The sequence below is a fragment of the Phyllobates terribilis genome, unplaced genomic scaffold (genome assembly GCF_046119375.1).
Source record: "Phyllobates terribilis strain yellow unplaced genomic scaffold, ASM4611937v1 Scaffold_7__3_contigs__length_470593459, whole genome shotgun sequence".
In the NCBI taxonomy this organism is placed as follows: domain Eukaryota; kingdom Metazoa; phylum Chordata; class Amphibia; order Anura; family Dendrobatidae; genus Phyllobates; species Phyllobates terribilis.
The window spans coordinates 401239739-401262321 of record NW_027362767.1 but is presented as its reverse complement, the minus strand read 5'-3'; the positions used below and the strand labels follow the sequence as shown (position 1 = coordinate 401262321).

The following is a 22583-nucleotide window of genomic DNA, read 5'->3' as shown; positions in this document are numbered from 1 at the left end:
CCTTGACTAACACACATTTTGTGCGAAACGTTTGCTTCTTCTGGAGTTTTTATGGTACTTCTGGCCAGCTCTGCAACTTTTGGAAAAGTGGGAAGAACTAAGGCGGGAGTGGCCCCATCTCTCAATAAATGGGACCTAATTTACAGATATAACATTTCCCTTTATACTGCAAATAGAAAGACCCTCTAAGAATATTCTAATATGATGATGGACCCCCCACCTAACCAATATCACATAGTATTATAATTATCATACACTATTGGAAATATCAATTACTAGTGGGAAAGTCATATTTTCATTATCTGAGAGAAGCGCAGAACAGGTGCTCCCCATATAAGAAAAAACAAGCCAGAAATGGAAATTGCACATTTTTTTTTTCCCTTGGATAAGGTACAAGCGCCCTCTACTGTCAAGAGTGAGGACTGCACCATTGGCACCAAATGCAGATGTGGGTGTAACAAGGGCTGCAAAGGAATTTGTTTTTTTGGACCACAGATCTTTTGGGCATGCCCTATCAGGAACAAGAAGAAGAAGAAAAAAAAAACTGGAAATATTCATAGCACACAAGACCCGAGGAGGTGAAACGTGTTACTTAATATCACACAGGGTCACAAGAAACTTTGCTTTTCATTTGGCAAGAATGTCGGAACTTTTTGCATTTCTTACAGTGCCCTCTGCTGGACTCTGATTTGAAACCAATAAGAGACGATTGCAGTCGTGCAAATACAGGCAGATATTTATCCATCATGTATTACCATCAGGGAGGCGTCTGATTGGCTCAAAATTTAATCTGTAGTCGGCCAACAACCCCAATCTAGACAATGTCATTGAGAATAAAGAGTACAGGGAGTGATATCCGGCCCCCAAAAATCCCTAAACTCAACATCATCCAGTCCGTCTGATGATACAGAAGGATTTGCACAAGTGACATCCACAGAAGATCTGGGGTCAGTTCTCCAAGATGTTTGGAATAACCTCCTGCTGAGTTCCTTCAAAACTGTGCACAAGTGACAAGTATCTGGAAGAAGTGATGAAGATAAAGGGCGGTCATCAAATACTGATGGGATTTAGATTTCTATTCTGTTCATTCACTTTGCATTTTATTAATAGATCAAAATAAACTATTATCACTTCTGTATTTGGAAGCATTCCTATTTTGCGGCATTTTTGTTCCATATCTGCCTAAAACTTTTGAACAGTTCTCTATTACTGATCGCTGTGAGTCCAACCACTGGAACCCCCATGATCCAGAGATATGAAAAGTCCCGTTAGAAAAAAAATTGCTACCACTCCGTTACCTATGAGATTGCAGAGGACAGCACTTGCATTTTAGAGCCCCCTTCTTGAGATCAATGGGAGTCCCTAAAAGTGTTAACTTGCTCAAACTGAACATTGGGAACTGTAGAACCCAGGGGTGTAACTATAGTGGGTGCAGGGGGTACAGTTCAAACTGGGCCCTGGAGCTTAGAGGGGCCCCAAAAGGTCCCTTTATACAGTACGAGAAGACCAATACTGTTAGAGACCTGTGATAGTTGGAGATTTGGCTTTGGGACCCACAAGCTTTACGTTACGTCATTTGAACACATCTTAAAAGGATTATAAATATGCCCCGACCCACCTCAGACCTCCAGGGATATCGTTCATGAGACCACCTGTACAGATGCACCTCGATGATGATGACAGTCATGTGCATAGAGCCTGATTAGCTGTAACGGTGACCCCCGGTGCCATGAGTATGGCCGATCTCTACATCATTGCCCCCGTATTCGGACCGGGATACACAGATGTGTGAGCTGCCGCCATGATACAGAAGTATTGGAATAAATTAAGCAAGCAATGAACTTTCGCCTCAAGTTGAAAAAAAAAATAAAATTAATGTTTAGAAAAAAAAAATAAAAAATGTACAGACCTCTTTAGTGCGGCTTGAAATAAAAGCAAGTCGCACATTTTTTTGTCCTCCCTCCAGCTTTATTTTTTGCACAATTTTTGCAGAACATTGAGCTTTATGAAAGGCGCAAAAAGAAGAGAACTTTAGATTTGATGCCAAAACCATGAACCATTTTGAAGAATTCAGCCCGAAAAACATCAACGAATGTCACAAAACAAAAAAAATAACTAAAAACCCCACAAATGATGAATGGCGGCCTTATACGTGTCCCAAAATGGCGACAGTAAAAAAATATATTCAACTTATCTACATTTGGCTACAAAAAAAATGAAACAATATCCGGTTGTTTGGGCTGCAGTGAGGGGGAAAAATAGCTGAATCTCTAAAGGGTTAATAGCACGTGGTGGTCTCCATAGAGACACATGAAAAACCCCATACAGCGCTGTATCTCTTCATGGACCAGTCCATTCTGGGGAAAAAAGGGGGATGCGATGCTTCCCTCTGCTAACTATAAATATACTCGCCTCCTGTACAAAGATGGCTGCCTATCGGCTTCAATCGTCTGCGCGGTGACGCACTTCCGGTCCATTCGTCAGCACAGTCTTTTAACTCCCAAGATGGCGGCCGCCACGGGGCGAGGTGTCGGCGTGCTGCAGACCTCGGATTTTTTGGGGTTCACTCCCTTTTCCAAGAGTGGGGAGAAGAAAGACGGACCGAAGAGGAAGCGTGTAAACAGGAACAAGAAGAAGAGCTGGAAGAAGCACAGCGATGTCCGCGACGTGGAGGAGTTCTTGGACGACGTGCGGCTGCAGGAGAGGACGGTCGGGTGAGGAGGGGGTGATAGGAGGGTGTTGGGGAGCAAAGCAAATACTGGTCAGAACTACAACCTCCAGTCGTAGAGAGAGGGTAGCAGTGCATGCTGGGAGTTGTAGTTTCACACTGTAGTCATTGCTGCAGCTGACTTTTTTTTTTTTTTTTTTTTTAGGAGCTCCCATTTAAGGCTCCTTTTAGAAGAGACCAGCAATGTCTATAGTCTCCGGAGTCAGAGTAGTTATCATTTTCTGACTTAAAGGGATTGTCCACTTTTTTTGTCTTATATGCTTCTATTTCTGTCTAAAAATCACTTTTGTATTTCAGTTTTTCTTAAAAAAAAAAATGTTCCCCTGTTTGCTTTCTATAATGTTACACAATCTATTACTGGCCACACAGTGAGTTAACTGGGAATCTGTCAGCTAGCTCCTTTTGATAGACTGGGAGTTTGTAACTTATCTCTTTATTTTTCCTTAAAGTTCCCTGATTGTTTCATCTCTTGTACTATATACACTCTCTTATAGACCGCAGTATGTAGTAAAAATAACGATTGTTGCCTTCAGCAGTTATAACACTGACGCTGAGAACCCTGCGATCAGGTCATGAGCGTGCAGGCTGTGAGGAGCCATTAATTTCTGCTGTATGGGATTAAAACCAAAAGCTAAATGATTGAGGAGTGATCAGAGTTGGCTCTGATGACTGACGTGCCCCCTGGGCCGTGGGGTACTCGGTGCCGGGCCGGTCGTTTCTAGGGGAGATGTCACAGTGGCGGTGACCTGGTCCGTGACCCAGGGCGGTCAATCAAAAGGGGAAATATTTACAGGGGATTTATAGTTTTTATATACAGTTCGTGACGGCACCTGTGGTATGCGGCTGTGTGGAGCCCCCGCTGTTGAGCAGGTGTGAATGCAGCAGAGTTGGTTCAGCTCTCCACAGGTAGAGCTTAGCTCCAGGGCAGTGTAGATGTTGTTGTTATGAAGTAACACTCGGGGTGCAGGGAGTGATGGTGCAGCAGCAGTAACTGACACAGTGGGGTGCAGTCTTCAGGGTTTTACTCACGATTTTCAGACTCCAAGTTATCAGGGCCAGGGTAACTTCCCACGGCGTCCTGTGCTTACTCAGGGAGGGGTTCAGCCAACCCTCAGGTACCTCCAGACTACATAGCAGAACCCCCTTCTGTGTGTTCCTTCTGGCCGTCTCCCGACACCTCACACCCAGTGTCCCAATCCAGTGACCGTGGACCTGGTCGGGCGACGTCTTCGCTGTCCCCTGGGTCCTCTATGGCTACCTTCTTGGTGAGACAGATGTGGCTTTTGGCTGCAGTACCTGAAATACTACAGCCTCCGGTTTCCTAGTTGAGACTTGAAGAACTCTGCTAGTTTAGGGACCTGACCCCTCCACCGCCTGGCAGATTCGGGTGTACGGGTGGTCTCCAGCACTTCCCGTACCCCTTGGGTCCCTTCCACGCTCCTGGAGCCTCCCCTGCTCCTCTCTCCTGAGCAGAGCTCCTGCTCCCAACTCTTCCTCTCACTGAAGAACCTTTCTAGATTGTTCCACCCTCTTTTTATATCACTCCTTTCAATGCTCCCCTGATTTACTTCCTCCACCCACATCCACTACATGGTTCCCCCTACTTTGGTTCCCCCCCACTCCAGCCAGGGACAGGGCTCAGCAGGAAGCGCGTCACATCTTGCCCTTCCAGCTGGTCTCGAGTAGTGTAGTGCTGGATGCAGGTGTTAGGGTCCTGGGCAGTACTCCTTTCTTACCTGAGAGTGAGATACCACACCTCTGGGTGAAATGCAGTACCTCTGTGGCGACCGAACCCTCAGGGGCGCCTCAACTGTAGTTAGTGGTGTGTGCTGACTGTATAACACAGCCGCCACCAGGTTCTTGAGCATGCTCTATACTCTGGCACCGCCCCCTGGACTCTTCACAAGTAGCACCCACAACTTTATTCCTATATTGTTCTCTGGTCTAGTTACACTTATTACTAGATCTCTTACTAACGTCACCCAGCAAGATTAAAGGGTAAGAAGTTCTCACCGATCCGGTGGATATCACTACACGAATGGTGGGCACTGCCATGGGGTCGTGTCCAGGCCCCTGCACTGCCATTCTGTTCATTCTCTATAGGACAGTGAGCGCAGTCATGAATGGCGCTGATCTCGCCTGTGGATGGGTGATGACTTCTTGCTACCGGAGTGTTTCTATAAAATAGTCCTTGTCATTTCTGCCTTTTTTCGAATCCACGTTCTGTCACTCTTTATTGTGATGTGGCGCTCGCTGACCAGTCTCTGCTTTCTCCCAGGGGTCTGCTGTCAGAAAAAGCCAATGAAAACTTGTTCTTTGTGGACACCGGCAAAAAGAAGAAAGGTGAGTGTTTGTTTTTTTTCTGTGGCCAGTAGTAAATATTAACAGGTTTCCAAGAGACTGACTTGGTACCTAGCTGTAAGTGCTGCTGTTAATCTCTGACGGCATCATTGCAGCGGTTTAATATTGGGGTTGCGGCAAGAGAGGGTCTATCGTGGCACAATCTTTGTACTTCTATTCTGCCCATCCTTCTTATTGGCTTTATAGGAGGTCGTTGTAGGGATATTCCCATGGATATACCACATATATGTAGTAGATGCGGGATCCTCTAGTGGTACCCGCACCTGCCTCGAGCTGGGCCGGGTCACTTCCTGTTTATCTAGAGAGGTGATCGAAATTCCCATGAAAGATAACACGTCCACCCTCCTCTCCACGGTTCTTGAGATGGATGGAATGGAAAAAGAAATGTCATCCTGATTGTTGTTTTTCAGTCTCCTCAAGTCCTCACCCCCTTAAGGGAAAGAAGAAAAAGGGGGAAAAAAAAAAAGGGCCAATCAATAAAAATTCACCACATTGAAAAACAAGCCCTGGTACAGCTGAGTCGACAGAAAAATAAAGAATGCCGGTCTCCCAAATAACGGCATTAACCCTTTTTTTTTTTTTAAATTAATTCAGGACTATAAATGTCTGGGCGGTCCCAGGTTTATTCTGCAGGTTTAGTTCTAAAATGCATAATAGAGCTGCAGCCCATGTTGTGCTGCTGTGGGGCTATCACTCAGCTTGACTCCATGTGGAGAAGGCAAATGTGGTTTATCATGTCTTCTTGATTGCTGTAGTCGCCACACTGACAGTGCTTCCTCCTCTGGACCTGGAGACCATGCTCCTCACAACCCTTTGTTTTTTTTTGGGGTGGGGGGAGCACACTCCACCACCATTTGTGTAGGTATCGCCATGACTCACCTGACTCCAGCCAACTATAAATGTAGTTGCTTGGCTTAAGCACGAGGTAAATGATCGTTGATCTTGATGGATCATCCCGATTTATTGGCACCACCATTAGTAAATTGAAATACCACTGCCAGTAATATTACGGACCTACACGTCATCAGTCTGTGATGAGAATTCTATGCTCATATTTTATTTTTAATATTTGCAGGCTCTAAAACTGATCTCAAAAGGCTGAAGAGACGCACCAAGCCTCTAAGGATCGACCTCAATCTACAGCCAGACTCCAAAGTACTGCCACCTAAAGAGTAAGTGCTCAATCTGCCATTATTACTTGCACTTACAAACTGTTCCCATTCACTGACGGAAAGCAGAGATTCTTGTTATATTTAATAATTACTCTAATATCTTGCATGTCGCTGGATTATATAGATATGTGCACTGTCCCTATTTATCCACCAGGCGGCAGTATCAGATGACTGGATATAAGCATGAACATCCAGGCTCGCGCTGCCGGTCATTCGGGTTGGGTGTAGGGAGATTCTCACTATGGGACCTCTGCAGTCTCTTATGAGTAAAGTCAGAGGTGAACATGGCAAGAAAAAACTAAAAATCTCTTGCACTGCTTGAAATGGGAGGAAAAAATAGCAAATCTGGGACTTGTCACCCATCTGGTGAATAGGTAATGAGTTGGGACGACCTCCACTGTAACTCTCCTATCACTGCAGGATAGGTGATGAATATATGATTACTGTGACCCCCCCCCCCCCCCCCATTAATTAATGGCCGTCCTGTGCTCCCTATTTGGATGCAGAGGTGACAGCTTGGTGGTCCCATACACAATGTTCGATGCTCCGTGCTTATAATTGACAGTGCCCCCCGGCAATCGCACGTTTATCCCCCATCCTGCGGCTTTCTATCATTTCCCGGGGCCGCCATGTTACTGACATCTGCCGTCTCTCCGCAGCGTTTTATCTCACCAGGTGCCCAATGGAAGGAAGTTGAAAAGGAAACGGGAGCGAGAGGGGAAGCTGGTAGAAAAGGGGGTCCTGCCGCGAACGGACAGACTTCTCCTGGCACACCTGGACAGACCCAGCCCAACACATGTAGATGAGGCAAACAATAACCCGGGCAGAGGCTTCTATGACCTATGGGGGGAGATGAGTAAGCAGATTCTCTGGTTATGATCTGGCCTTGCCTTTTGCCGTACGTCCTATTAACCCTCCTTTCACCATAGATCCTTTGGATTCTGCATCTCAAGGAAAAGACCCCTGGTATTTAGAACAGACCAAGAAGAGTCGTGTGAAGGTGAGGGTCCTCCATTATTCCTCCCCACTGGAACCTAAAATATGGTCGTGTGACTGCACCCTCGGTGCCCTCACTCCCCCTCATTCTGTACAGAACAAGCTGAGCCCTCTCTTTGCAGAAAAACACAAGACTGCTCCTCATGTTATCCGAACCGCACAGAAATGAATGTTTGGTGTGGATTTTAACCCTTTTAAAACCAGGAAATTGTGGTTTTTTTTTTTTTTTTTTTTTTTTTTTTTTTTTTTTGGGGGGGGGTGGGGGACATGCTGAGGTTTTGTATTCCATTTTTTTAACCATACAATGCAGTGAAAAATGGAAACTGTGGGGGGATTATTTGTAATTCTACAATTGCTTTGGGGGTTTTGTTTTATGTTGTGCGGTAAAAACACTTGTTCAGGTCAGTGCAAAAGAGAAATTCTAGCACTTATTTATTTTTTAAAGAAAAGGAGGTATATCTATATCTAATATCTATCTCTCCATCTATGGGGGTCTTCAGCAGACCACCAGCTGATATGGTATTCGAGACCGCGCACTCACCGGTGTTCACGCCATTTAAATGATACGGTCCGAGTTAACAGCAGAAGCGCAGCGAGACACAGATGTCCGCTGTGATATAAAGCCGGTGTCTACCGTGTAGGGAGGGAGCTTGGCTCCGGAGCCCCCTTCACTGTTGCCCACCCCCTTCCCAAGATGTTTATTCACGTCCTAATGTGGAAAGAGGTAAAATCCCCAGCATGGCAACTGCGGATTAATACAGGAGGTGACATTGGCAGCAGATCCACATGTAGCTTCTATGGATTTCCGTACATCCCGTGTGGACGCACCTTTTAGGACTCGTGACATTTTTGCTCTCCATTACACCTAACCACATCTCTCCTCCTCAGCGTCCGGACAGACTCAACCAAAAGCCATCTGAGCTTCCAGCCATTGAAATCGCTGCTCCCGGGGCCTCCTATAACCCGACCTACGAATCCCACCAGGTCAGCACTTGTAAAAGAAGTTTATTATTTATTCTTTGGTTTATGCTGCTTGTGTATATTGTGTTTTTTTACTTGATCTATAGTCACGTTGGCCACGTTCACACTTGTTACGTGTATTCTGACACCTGACCACACTCCTAGTATATAACAGGGGTTCTGCAACAACCAAAACTCAGCAGATTAGGCCTATTGATTGGCAATGAGGCTAAACCCAGATTTCTGCCACAGAGATTACATGACTGATGTATTTGACCCGTGTGAGCATAAACCAGAGGTTTAGACCTGCACATATCTTTCTGCTCAGCTACCAAACTGTCTGTATAAAGGATAAGTCCTTACAGCTCACATGTCTTACCCCCCAGGATCTGATGCTGAAGGCTCACGAGGTCGAGGTGAAAAAGCTGAAGGAGCAGAGGAAGCTGTCGAGGCAGGTGAAATTCCCCACCAAGGATAAAGCTCCCACCGAGGTCTGTATCCCCCTCAGTATCCTGCTAAACAATTCTTCCTAACCCTTTAAAGGTGCAGCAATTGTGGCTTTGGGGTGTGTGTTTTTTGTTCTTGTGATCCTGCAATTGCACTTGTAAAAACTCTTAAATGAATCCGTCAAAAGCTGCTACATATCAGGGGTTCAATGTCTGGGATCGGAGGTAGCCCAGACCCTGCTGTCGCAGCAGGGTAAAGGCACCCAGTGCGGGTGTTGCACGCTCGCCTTGGGTGTTGCACGCTCGCCTTGGGTGTTGCACGCTCGCCTTGGGTGTTGCACGCTCGGCTTGTGAGCCCTTGTCATAACTTACAGCATTGGATGAGGGCTCTCGGACACCAGGGCCATAAATGGGGTGCAGAAAGGCTTGAATCCAGGGGTTACTGATGTAAATGTGTGTATCCAAACACCCATAAAGCATTTTTGATTATGTCCCATGTACATTTTTTGGGTGCAGGAAGATCCCAGGCAACTTCTGTCCATTGCTTCCAATCCTTTGTTTTCTCTGTCAGGAAAGCCGGTTACGGGAGCTGTGCGAGGGTCTAGTGGAGGAGTCGGATGACGACAATCCTCCAGAGGATGACGGGGAACTGGAGGAGCTGAAGGCAACATCCCTGCATCCGAGAGAGCGCAAGACAGAACGGCAGAGAAAGAAGGAGAAGGAAGCCAAAATCCTGGTGAGACTCCACGTCGGTTCAGTGCCTTTCTGATTGCAATGTGGTTTTAAGGAGATTTCTAAGTATTTTGCCTTGGGGGTAGGTGCACACAGTGTCTTCTTCAGGCAGGTCACTCCTTTTTTTTTTTTTTTTTTTTTTTTTTTTATCATCGCTCTGCTTGTAAATTTGCCATGTCCTCCCTTGGGGTCCTGTGACCTCCACCCTCCAGAGTTAAGCAGTGATGCCCTTCTCAGAGTCTGCAAATCCCTGCCTGATAATTCATTGCCACCTGGGCATACGGCCAATACCGGCTTAGTTCTGCCCCCCACCCCTCCCGTCAAGGTGCTTGCCGCTTATTTTGTATTTTTTTTTTTTTTTCCCTGTGGATTTTCTTAAATTAATATTTAATCTGCTTTAGTCTCGGGAGGAGTGACGGGCAGGTAAGGAGCTCGTCAGTTATGGATCTTTGAGACTTGTAGCTTCATATTGACAGGTTTATTTATTCATTTTTTTTTTTTAAGCTTCTTGTCTGTTGCTGACTTTTCATGGGGCGTTTAATAATCTGATCACATGTAGATCATCGACGCATTTCAGAATATGTTGCCAGGGGAAAGGAAAATCCCATAATGCATTAACCTCTTTGCGACCTTAGACGGATTTGTACGTCTAGTCGTGTCCCTGCCTCGCACGCCGAGCCCGCATCTTTCCCTGCAGTTGATGACTGATTTAATCAGCCATCATGTGCCTTTAACAGCCACGGGTGATGTTAAATCCCACTGCCAATCTGATAGCGGCATTTAACATGCGCCGGCAGGGGGGCATGTCATACCACACACCCATTGGCTTGCCCGTGACATGATCGTAGGGAGCAGATAGGTTATCATGACAGCCGGGGGTCTGCTGATAACCCCCATGTTTGTCATTACAATCTTCCTGTGAATGCTGGCCTGTGGCTGGCGTTCATAATCGTGATTTTTTTTTTTTTCTACTATACGTGGTAGTGCTGAAGCCCTATGTACAGCAAAAGCGATGGTATGATCACTGCTTCAGGTTCCCTAAGGGGACTATTAAATAAAGAAAATGAAACAAAAAAAAAAAAAAAGCTATTCATGTTTGGTATCGGTGTACTCATACTGACCTGGAGAATCATAATGGCCGGTCAGTTCTACCATATAGTGAACATGATAAATTTAAAAAAAAAAAAAAAAAAAACTTGTGGAATTGCACTTTTTTTTTCTCAATTTCAAATATATATATTTGCACAAGTGTGGAATGTCATCACGTCAATGTAAACGGCACAAAGCCGCTGAGCTCGGTGATCGGCTGTAATCAGGACGTCGCTGCTGCCGTCGCTACGAGCAGCTGCGGGGAATTAATGACTGGTTTGATCTTTTTAGTTAATGCCAATTCAATAAAAAAAAAAAAAAACTTTGATGCAGCTAATTTTAATTTGGGCACTTAAGCTTTTTTTCCCCTCTTTTTTTTTGCTAATAATAATAATTAATTATTATATTTTTATTATTCATCGTACTGGTCTGGTTTGCAGGGCACAAACTGCTTTGTGTATGGAAGCCCCCATGTGCTCTTACATTGTCTTCCTACCCCGTGATGAGATCCATCCTTGCGCTGTGATCATTCTCTGCGTTACATGCTGGGAATGTGATGCAAACTTTGGGTGCCCTGGGGTTCTGGTCCGTTTCCATCCCCAGGGTCTGAGGGTAGGAAGCAATTGTTGTCTCCCATTCGGGGCTATTGCTCCTTCCAGCCTTCTTTTACAGAAAGATTAAAAAAAAAAAATTATTTATATATATATTACAGTACAGACCAAAAGTTTGGACACACCTTCTCATTTAAAGATTTTTCTGTATCTTCATGACTGAAAATTGTACATTCACACTGAAGGCATCAAAACTATGAATAACACATGTGGAATTATATACTTAACAAAAAAGTGTGAAACAACTGAAAATATGTCTTATATTCTAGGTTCTTCAAAGTAGCCACCTTTTGCTTTGATGACTGCTTTGCACACTCTTGGCATTCTCTTGATGAGCTTCAAGAGGTAGTCACCGGAAATGGTTTTCACTTCACAGGTGTGCCCTGTCAGGTTTAATAAGTGGGATTTCTTGCCTTATAAATGGGTTTGGGACCATCAGTTGTGTTGTGCAGAAGTCTGGTGGATACACAGCTGATAGTCCTACTGAATAGACTGTTAGCTGCTTTTTTCTTGCCATAATACAAATTCTAAGTAAAGAAAAACGAGTGGCCATCATTACTTTAAGAAATGAAGGTCAGTCAGTCCGAAAAATTGGGCAAACTTTGAAAGTGTCCCCAAGTGCAGTTGCAAAAACCATCAATCGCTACAAAGAAACTGGCTCACATGAGGACCGCCCCAGGAAAGGAAGACCAAGAGTCACCTCTGCTTCTGAGGATAAGTTTATCCGAGTCACCAGCCTCAGAAATCGCAGGTTAACAGCAGCTCAGATTAGAGACCAGGTCAATGCCACACAGAGTTCTAGCAGCAGACACATCTCTACAACAACTGTTAAGAGGAGACTTTGTGCAGCAGGCCTTCATGGTAAAATAGCTGCTAGGAAACCACTGCTAAGGACAGGCAACAAGCAGAAGAGACTTGTTTGGGCTAAAGAACACAAAGAATGGACATTAGACCAGTGGAAATCTGTACTTTGGTCTGAGTCCAAATTTGAGATCTTTGGTTACAACCACCGTGTCTTTGTGCGACGCAGAAAAGGTGAACGTATGGACTCTACATGCCTGGTTCCCACCGTGAAGCATGGAGGAGGAGGTGTGATGGTGTGGGGGTGCTTTGCTGGTGACACTGTTGGGGATTTATTCAAAATTGAAGTCATACTGAACTAGCATGGCTACCACAGCATCTTGCAGCGGCATGCTATTCCATCCGGTTTGCGTTTAGTTGGACCATCATTTATTTTTCAACAGGACAATGACCCCAAACACCTCCAGGCTGTGTAAGGGCTATTTGACCAAGAAGGAGAGTGATGGGGTGCTACGCCAGATGACCTGGCCTCCACAGTCACCAGACCTGAACCCAATCAAGATGGTTTGGGGTGAGCTGGACCGCAGAGTGAAGGCAAAAGGGCCAACCAGTGCTAGGCATCTCTGGGAACTCCAAGATTGTTGGAAGACCATTTCCGGTGACTACCTCTTGAAGCTCATCAAGAGAATGCCAAGAGTGTGCAAAGCAGTCATCAAAGCAAAAGGTGGCTACTTTGAAGAACCTAGAATAGAAGACATATTTTCAGTTGTTTCACACTTTTTTGTTAAGTATATAATTCCACATGTGTTATTCATAGTTTTGATGCCTTCAGTGTGAATGTACAATTTTCAGTCATGAAAATACAGAAAAATCTTTAAATGAGGTGTGTCCAAACTTTTGGTCTGTACTGTATATCTCTGTCTCTCGCCCCAGTGTGCCATTTATGACCTGAATTTTTTTGAATACCCCTTTAAAAAACTAAAATAAATTGCAATGCTAATGAGGAACCTGCTTTAAAATCTCACGTCTGGAAGAAGCCCCCCATCTTCTGGCATCCTTGCATGCTGTCCTTTACTTACCTGGGACCCTCCTTCTCATTTTTCTGTTCTGAAAGAAATCTCAAAATGTCTCTGATTTTACAGAAAGCCCGTCAGGATGCCGAGAAGACCGAGCGACTGCGGCGGCAGAGTTTGTTCCAGCTGAAATCTATCCAGACGTCTCTAAAGTCCAGACAAGAGGAGCTGGCGAATCGCAAGAAGCTGTGTGGGGAGAAGCAGAAAGCAAAGGCCTTACAGCCCAAGAGGCTCGGCCGTCTGAAGTAAGCGGGGAATAACTAGATAGATCTATCTCACACTGTTGAACCAGGGCAGCACCAGACATGACCTTTGCATGGGTGTGGTTCTGGAAGAAAGCGGCAATGCTCTTCTAATCCTAAGCAGCCCCTTTAATACTGTCAGGACTCTGCCCTGTGATGAGACCATCCTTGCGCTGCGAGAATTTTCGGCTTTGCTGGAAATGTGATGCCAACACTGGGTACCCTGGAGCTGGGGTGCGTTACCCTACTCCGGGATCTGAGGGCAGAGGACTGAGCGTGTCCTACGAGGGGCAGATCCTTATATGTAGGATAAGCTGTGATACAAGTCCTATTATTTCCAGGTATCAGGAGCCCGACATAGATATCCTGCTGAGCGAGGAGCTGACGGATTCACTGAGGAGACTAAAGGTAAGCCGAGGCTCTGCCATTAAAATCACATTTCTGTAAGCTTTAAACCTTGGAGATCTCAGGAGCGGGGTGTTCGGAAGCAGATTATCTTTTGTCAGCACTTGCTTAGCAAAACCACTAGAATAACAGGAGATTGTTGTCTGCTTACAGCCGGAGGGGAGCGTCACCAAAGACAGGTTTAAGAGTTTCCAGAAGAGAAACCTCATCGAACCAAGGGAGCGTGCAAAGTAAGTGGTGGGGGGCGGCTGGGCATAGCAGGGGTGTAATCATTATTAGGCTTGTAATTGCTTCCCTGCAAGGTAAGTCCGGACATGGCGGATTCAGCACTGCAAATCTGCCATAAACATGCGGTGCACGGGGATGAGGTTTCCAATACCCCACATCCACATACTGGAACATTTCTTCTAGTCATGATGCAAACTTCCAGATCTGCAACGTGAGATCTGAAGATGAGAAAAGCCCTTTAACCCCTTCCCGATGTGCATTTGCAGTACACATCGGGGGCCGGTGTATGACGTGGGCTCAGGATCCAGAAAATGCTGGCTGTTATAAAGTTGGCATATTCCTGTAACTGCAGCGACCGCGTTTTGCTCTGAATGCCGCTGATACACCATTTTAAATGCCGTGGTCAATCATTGACTGCAGCCATCGCCGGTGCCTGCCACAATCGTGGACTGTCATGGCAGCTGGTGGCCCAGCATTGCTAATACCTTAGTCTTTGCTGGGCTTTATAGTAAAATGTCCTTTTGACTTTCTACTTCCATACTGCAGCATCGATGTATATAAAACAAGTCCTCTAACTAAATTCATTATAAAAGTTCTGGCTCTTAGAAGTAAAGAAAATATGGTCGGGCTGTAATCTAGGACATTTGTGGAAGGACGAGGTCTTCTCCCATTGCGAGATGGGTTTTTCTGATCTTCTGCTCACTAAGCGTCGTCTTTTGTAAATTCCTTATTGCAGATGTCTCGTCAGACGTGCCGTATTAAATTTGTGATTTTCCTTTGAAAATATCAAGCCGGTTGTTTGTTCGGTTTGAAGAGGAGGAAGCGAAAAAACAATGTCATGATGTTTTATTTCTTTGTAGGTTCAAGAGAAAACTGAAGGTGAAATATGTGGAGAAACGTGCATTCAGAGAAATCTCGTAAGTTCCCGAGGGCTTTGAGTAAGGGCACATTCATGCATCCGCTTTAGTTTATTCATCCTCAAAAGAGGCACTGGTGGGTAGGAGATGGCCTCCGGTTTACCGATCCTGTACTACAAATGTGTCCACAGGGCATATGGTTTTACTCAACTCCTACCACTGAGCTAAATGTTAGTCATGGCTGAAAATGTTTATACCCTTGAAATTTTTCCAAAAAATTAAGTATTTTTCCCAGAAAATTATTGCAGTTACACATGTTTATTTCCTTTGTGTGTATTGGAACAACACAAAAAAAACAGAAAATAAAGGCAATTTTGACATTTCACACAACTGGGCCGCACTGAATTTTTGGCATCTCTCCAAAATTGTGGGTAAACAATTTTGTTTCAAGCATGTGATGCTTGTTCAAACTCGCTTGTGGCAAGTAACAGGTGTGGGCAATATGAAAATCACACCTGAAACCAGATAAAAAGGGAGAAGCTGATGCAATCTCTGCATTGTGTGTCTGTGTGTGCCACACTAAACATGGAGAACAGAAATAGAAGAGAACTGTCTGAGGACTCGAGAACCAAAAATGTTGAAAAATATCATAAATCTCAAGGTTACAAGTTCATCTCCAGAGATCTTGATGTTCCTTTGTTCATGTTGCGCAACATAATCAAGAACTTTACAACCCATGGCACTGTAGCTAATCTCCCTGGATGTGGATGGCAGAGAAAAATTGATGAATTGTTGCAACACTGTATAGTCCGGATGGTGGCTAAGTAGCCCCAATCAAGTACCAAAGAAATTCAAGCTGTCCTGCAGACTTGGGGTGCATCAGCGCAAACATCTGACATTTGAATGAAATTAAATGCAATGGCAGGAGACACAGGAGGACCCCACTGCTGACAGACATTAAAAATCCAGACTGCAGTTTGCCAAAAAGTACATGAGTAAGCCAAAGTCCTTCTGGGAAAGCGTCTTGTGGACAGATGAGACAAAGATGGAGCTTTTTTGGTAAAGCTCATAATTCTACTGTTTACTGAAAATGGAATGAGGCCTACAAACAAAAAAGAACACCATACCTGCAGTCTAATATGGTGGAAGTTCAATGATGGTTTGGGGTTGTTTTGCTGCCTCTGGCGACTGTGTGTCAGAAAGACTTGGCACTTGCTTCTTCACATAGACTGAAATATTTTATTATTCATAGAAATTCAAGACGAAGGTCTTACTGACAGAAACATCAGTCTATCATGTGGGAGTTGATTACACTGCAGCAGGCAGCACTGGAAAGGTGTCTGCAGTATCCACTGCTCAGAGACAAGTGGCCTATGGCTAAGTGCAAGGCATCATGAAATCTGAAGATTACCAAAGGATTTTTGGTGGCAATGGTAGTGCCCAGTGTCAGACAGCTGGGTTTGCGTCCTAGGTCATGAATCTTCCAAGAGGATAATGACCCCAAACATACTTCAAGAAGCCCCCTGAATTAGATGGAAACAAAGCAATGGAAAGTTCTGAAGTGGCAGCAAGGAGGCTGGATGTAAATCCCATTGATCACCTATGGAGAGATCTTATAATTGCTGTTGGGAGAAGACGCCTGGAGCAGATTGCAAAAGAGTCGTCCAAGACTCCAGTTGAGAGGTGTAAGAAGCTTGATGGTTATAGGAAGCGATTGATTGCAGTTACTTATTCCAAAGAGCGTGCAAGCAAATATTAAGTTTGAGGTTGCCAATAATTCTGTCCGGCCCATTTTTGGGCTTGTGTGAAATTGCCAATTTGCCTTCAGCATGTTGGCTCAGTGGTTAGCACTGTATGGTGGCTCAGTGGTTAGCACTGCAGCCTTGAAGCGCTGGGGTCCTGGGTTCAAATCCCACAAAGGACAACATCTGCAAGGAGTTTGTATGTTCTCCCTGTGTTTGTGTGGGTTTCCTCCTTTATCACCGGTTTCCTCCCACACTCCAAAGACATACTGATATGGAATGTAGATTGTGAGCACCAATGGGGACAGCCATGAAAATGTATGTAAAGCGCTGTGGAATATGTTAGCGCTCTATAAAAATTAAAGATTATTTTTTTGTTTTTGTTTTGTGTTCCAATACGCACAGAGGAAATACACATGTTTTAAGTGCAACAATTATCTGGGAGAAATACTTCATTTTCTGGAACAATTTCAAGGGTGCCAACACTTTCGGCCTTGACTGTATATCCTTACCATTGCCACATACCATAGAACTTATTTAAAGGCGTTATCCAGGGCTAAATTTTATTTTTGGGCTTGTAGTGTAAAAAGAAACAGGCAGGTAGTCGCTATCCAGCGCCAGCTCAGTGGTCATCGACTGCTCCAGCCGGCGATTCAGCTCTACATCAGCAGAGCTGCTGCTGCTTCTTCTGGGCTGCTCTGTCGATGGGGCGCGACTTCTGACGTTATGTTAATTGCCAGTCGGCTCCCTGCTGCCCGACTGTGGGGAGCTGGCAGTCAATCATCAGGATAGAGCGGAAGAGAAGCTGCTCTGTCGACTTGACGTCAGGAGTAGTCAGTGATTGCTCTGCGCTGGGCGGAACAGGTACATAGCATCTACCTGCCTGTTAACTTTTTTTTTTTTTTTTTTTTTTTTTTTTTTTTTTTTTTTTTTTTTTTTTTACTGTGGGTTAAAGAACTGATAGTTTTGGATGACCCCTTTTAATGGTGAAGCTCTCGGGGTACAGACACAAGGGACAGATGTGTGGTGATCATGATGGGGTCAAATACCCATTTAGTCCATTTTTTTTAACTAGATTTTTTTTTTAACTTTTTTTTTATTAAATCTACAAAACTGCCCAGCTGTGCCGCCTTCGGTTGCCTTCTTGTGTGTCTGTACTTTTACATCCCCCAAATGATGCCCTGGTTGGAAACCGTCCAGATCTGAAGTTCTTCCAAATTTATATCTTTTCATAAGACGGGATAAAACAAAGTCAAGGATTTCACTAGTTGCAAAAAAAATAAAACGTGAAATCGGCTTGTAGAGCGGAGATTTTACTGCGGATTTGCAGCCATCTCCGTCACATCTGAGCAGACTTTTAGCAGCTTATAAAACCCAATGTCGCTGGCTGGGTTAACCCTTTGTGGGATCTTGAAGATGCATTTTAAATGTATGATGGAGAAGCCCCTTCTACCCAGGCCGTGCTGGGGAGTGTGGGCTCAGAGCTGCGTCGTCTCCTCGTGTTACATCTAGTGGTTTCATGCAATTTTTTAATTCTTTTGTTCTTGTCGATCAGGGCCTGATGTGGACCGGAGCCTCTCACCCCCGGGCTGCGTCCTCGGGGCTTTCATCTGAACGGAGCCTGACGGCGTCTTCTGTCTCCTGTCGCTTCATCCGGCTCATTATGCCTATTGGATTAACGGGATTCATCAGGTCACCGCCATCACTACCGTGTTTATCCAGATTGAATTACTTCACCTCTGTCTGCTGGTTAGCTGGAGTAAGATCTGTACGTCACCTTCCATTACCAGACGCTATAATGCAGCCGAACTATGGGGTTCCCACACGCCGACTATTCCATGCAGCAAGATTGACGTGGGTGTCGCTGCACGGTGCTGACTCAGACCTGCAAGATCATGAAGCGCGTGGCTGACGCCGAGCGGCCTCTCCTTCCACATCAAGTGTCGTTGCCTTTTGTAGGGACTTTAATATGTATTTCCTGTGCAAATAAATATCTATTTTGGAGTTTGTAATGTGTCTCCATACGTAGCATGAGACAAAACTTGCTGATAATGCACGCTGTCATAAGGTTTTTAACTCCTTCACTTCCCAGGCCATTTTCTTCTCCACTTCTTTTTTTCTCGTCAATATAGCTGTATATTGGCTTGCTTTTTGCGGGATGAGTTGTACTTTTGAATGACACTTTACCATGAAGTGTACGGGTAAAAAATTCCATGGGTGTTGAAATTGCAAAAAAGTGCAATTTCACAACTTTTTGAAAAAAAAATTTTTTGTGGGTGAAAAATTATTAAAAAGAAACTTATCGCCATTTTCCCAGATCCGTAACTTTTTTTCATTTTTTTGGATATGGGGCTGTGTGAGTGCTTATTTTTTGTGCCCTGAGCAGACTTCTTTACTGATGCCATTTTGTGGTAGATACAATGTTTTGATCACCTCTTATTGCAATGTTGCAGTGACCAAAAAAGTATTTTTTTTTTTATAAATATATATAATTAATGTTTACCAATCAGATTAACTTTATGTTTTGATCGGACTTAAATGAACACAGTGTTACCAATATATTTTTTTTTTTTCATTGTGCGAAAGGGGTGATTTGAACTTTTGAACCTTCCTTTTTTTTTTTTTTTTTTTTTTTTTTTTTTACACTGTATTTAATAGTCCCCTTAGGGGACTTGAAGCTGTAATCGTCTGATCGCCTGCTAAACACAGCAGTGCATCAGCAGTTCTATATATATAGAGAAAAACCCAATCTATGAATGCCAGTTACAGGCTGGTTTTTATGGTGTGCCAGGATGGTGATGACAGGCACAGGGGTCTTCAATAGACCCTCGGCTGTCATGACAACCCATCAGCGCCCTGCAATCATGTGCCACGCTGCTACTGGTGCACCTGTAACAACACCCCTCCCCCCCCCCTCCCAACCTACAGGGGGATTTAACAGGTTTACAGCCATGAGTTCTATTTTGCACATGTCACCCGGTTTTGCTAGTGTGTCCCCATTGTTTGCAGACTCTCAACAAAAGTATTCCAGCCATACAGGGCTCGGTGTGTACCCACCCAGATGTGGTTGCTTGCATTTTAAGTTTTTAGGGTTCATTTAACGGCTTAGAAACTAGAGAAGACGGATCTCAGGAGCCTGGTTGAGCGGCCACGTAAGGATTCCATTGCAGACTCCGTGGGACCCTATGACCTGCCACCTACCTGCTGGCCACCCCAGCTCCTCTTATTACCCAGCCTGGCCCGATGTCGTGTATGCATCAACAATGCTATTGTGCTGCCTGGCTTATCCAAATAAAAAAAAAAATTAAACCGGGCATCCTGGCGGATAGGCGGCGGTGTGCTGGGTGCCCTACCGATGTGGCCGGCAGTGATTCACTCATCTCTACAAGGAAACTTAGAACTGGAAAAGTGGAATGATGGCTGCAGAAAACCACCTCTAGTCTTGTAAATATTATCCGCTACATATTCCACAGCGTTGTCATTGCTCACAATCTTAAGTTTCCTATCCGTATATTTTTCAGCTGCACCCGGAGACTCGCATGTTCAGGGGGAGACTAGATAAACTACAGGCACTTTAATTTGAAAAATGAGCAAACCGTTCACCTGTCCGGATGCCCGGCAAAATACTCCAGTCCAAACGATAGCCGGCACTCACATCTTCCTAAAGGAATTGCTTTATTGATCCAGAAGTATAAAGGGCACAAAAATTAAAAAGGCAGAAAATAAAAATCTGCTGCTCTCCAAGTCAACATGTTTCAGACCTACATGTTAAGCCTTGATCATGGACCATGTAGTTCTGAAACATGTTGCCTGGGAGCGCAGCGGATATTTATTTTCTGCCTTTTTAATTTGTGTTCAATAATTTTTGTGCCTTTTTTATACTACTGGATCAATAAAGCAATTCTTTTAAGATGTGAGTGTTGGACTGTTACATGCGCTTAATACCCTTGATGGGATATTGTGTGGCCAAGCTTTTTTTTTTTTTCCAAAATAGTTTGGCGCCAGAGTGAGTAGTTGGCTGGTGCAATATGCGGCGTGGTCCGGTGTTGCAGGAAGCGCTGGGTGTTATACGAGCCGCTGACTGCGCCATATGGCACATTACTGGGTTTGTTGGGAAAGGAAATGCTTTGATTAAATTACGCAGTGTGGCAGGTATCCGGAGATCCCAATGGAGTCTGCAGAAGTTCACGGTCTGTGCTTAATGCAGAAATGTCCTTTTTCCCTCTAATCCCCGGCTGCTCATTCGCTGCGCGTCCGCCTGCTGATGTGAGGCTTCTTGGCTTTGCTCCATGTATTATTCAAGGGATTAATGCATTTTCGATGTCTTACATTTGTTTTCGCTTCCTTCTTTCCTGCTGATGCCACCAAAATAGAAACACTGATTTTGTATTTTTTTTTTTTTTTGCATCCCCCCCTCCACGCCTGTCCTTTATCCATTCTAAATTTAGCTGTGAGGCCGCCCTGCGGATCTAGCAACGGAGGGAAAGATGGGGGCTCGCGTGTAGAGGAGCGAGCGAGCTGGTCTCCGAGGCTACCTTGTTCTGCTCTGCTGATGAAATGTTAACTACTAAGAAGCCGGGACGGACGAGAAGCCTCCTCTCTCCATGACCCACCATAAATCCAAGGGCATGACCCCCCCACTCCTGTATTATGCAGCAATCATTTGCGTTCATTTATTGGATTTTTAATATTTGCTCTTCTATTGGAGCATTTGGGTTCCCTGCGTTCCCTGCCTGCAAATAGTGTTTGCTTGCACCCATACGACGTGTCACGTTATATCAAGCACAGGAATAATATATGCAATGGGAACGACTGGAGGTTTGCCATTAATATTAACACAGCCGTGGTCATAGGACTGCTGCAGGGAGATGAGCGCAGCCTCGCATTGCAGCCCTAGTTGGGAAGCTTTAATTTAGAGTTAAAAATGTTTGGAATTGGGTTTCATTAAAAATGTTGCACCATTTGCCTCCTTTAGCTTTGTTGTTGCACTACTTAATAGTGCTGAATGAGTTAACTGAGGATCAGTCAGTGAGCTCCTTCTGATGGGAGAGTATGCACTTCTTTTTTTTTATGTGGATTTATGATCACAGACCACATCTGAGTTGAGCTGAACTTTGATGTAGTTTTTAAACAGCTGAGAATATAATAATTCTGGGTTCTGATTGGCCGTATACTGAACTCTGGTCTCCTGACCAGAATTTACTGAAGCTGTAAGTTCAGGTCGGAACCATGAAGTTCACCTGTCTGAACCTGGCCAGTAACAATACAGGGAAACACAGAGCCTGTAAAAAGCAAATGGTGCTGAATTTTTAATGAAGCCAAGTTCCAAAAAATTTTTTTTAGCCCAAAATACATGCACTTAACAGAGTATTGCCATCTCTAAAATTCTATCCCCATATTTACAAGGTATAATAATATTAGCAAATACCTCCAATTAGAAATGTAGTATAGTTCTTCTGATTCACTATGTCACTTACCCCATGTGCAGGGCATTGCAGTAGCTTAGGCATCCATGGTTACAACCACTAACAACTAATTAACTGTCACTATATGAGTAGTTGCAATGCCCTGTACATGGGGTAAGTGACATAGTGAATCAGAATAACTATACTACATTTCTAATTGGAGGTATTTGGTAATATTATTAATATTATTACACCTACTACATATTGGGATAAGATCTTGGAGATGGGAATACCCCTTTAATTAAAAAAAAAAATATCCCTAAACATGTTTTTATCCTTTAAATGAAGATTCTTAGGGCATGCTGGGAGTTGTAGTCTTGCTATGGATGGAGGATCACAGTTATGGGAACTGTATAATTTATAATTTTATTTTCCACCACCAGACCAATCCCCCGGTAGCTTGTCGGCTGCCAGCGCGCCGGGTCTTTGACACGTCCCTGACATGTTGTATCCTTCCACGTCCTCTGCCCCTGCAGCACCCATCATTCTCAGGTCTTCGAATGGTTAGGTGATGGCATATGCTAGCGATATATATCATTACTGTGACATAGGAAGACCCCCTTTAAATTTTATGTGACCTGTTTAGGAGGGATCAAAATGATAAACTTGGCCTCGGAAAGCATGAAAATGAACCGACAGGAAATGAGACCACCCTACGGTGCCCCCATATAACAG

General features: G+C 44.4%; 1 protein-coding gene across 1 annotated transcript; it reads left to right on the top strand.

Moving 5' to 3' along the window:
* The first annotated feature begins 2459 nt into the window (after window positions 1–2459).
* NOP53 (NOP53 ribosome biogenesis factor) lies at window positions 2460–18455 on the top strand. The gene is made up of 13 exons (XM_073641616.1): window positions 2460–2714; window positions 5007–5071; window positions 6165–6261; window positions 6921–7117; window positions 7191–7261; window positions 8146–8241; window positions 8604–8708; window positions 9235–9399; window positions 13039–13214; window positions 13553–13619; window positions 13770–13846; window positions 14705–14761; window positions 17999–18455. Exons 1-13 carry the CDS (start codon window positions 2506–2508, stop codon window positions 18003–18005), a joined length of 1389 nt encoding a protein of 462 aa, XP_073497717.1. The 5' UTR covers window positions 2460–2505; the 3' UTR covers window positions 18006–18455.
* Window positions 18456–22583: the final 4128 nt, after the last annotated feature.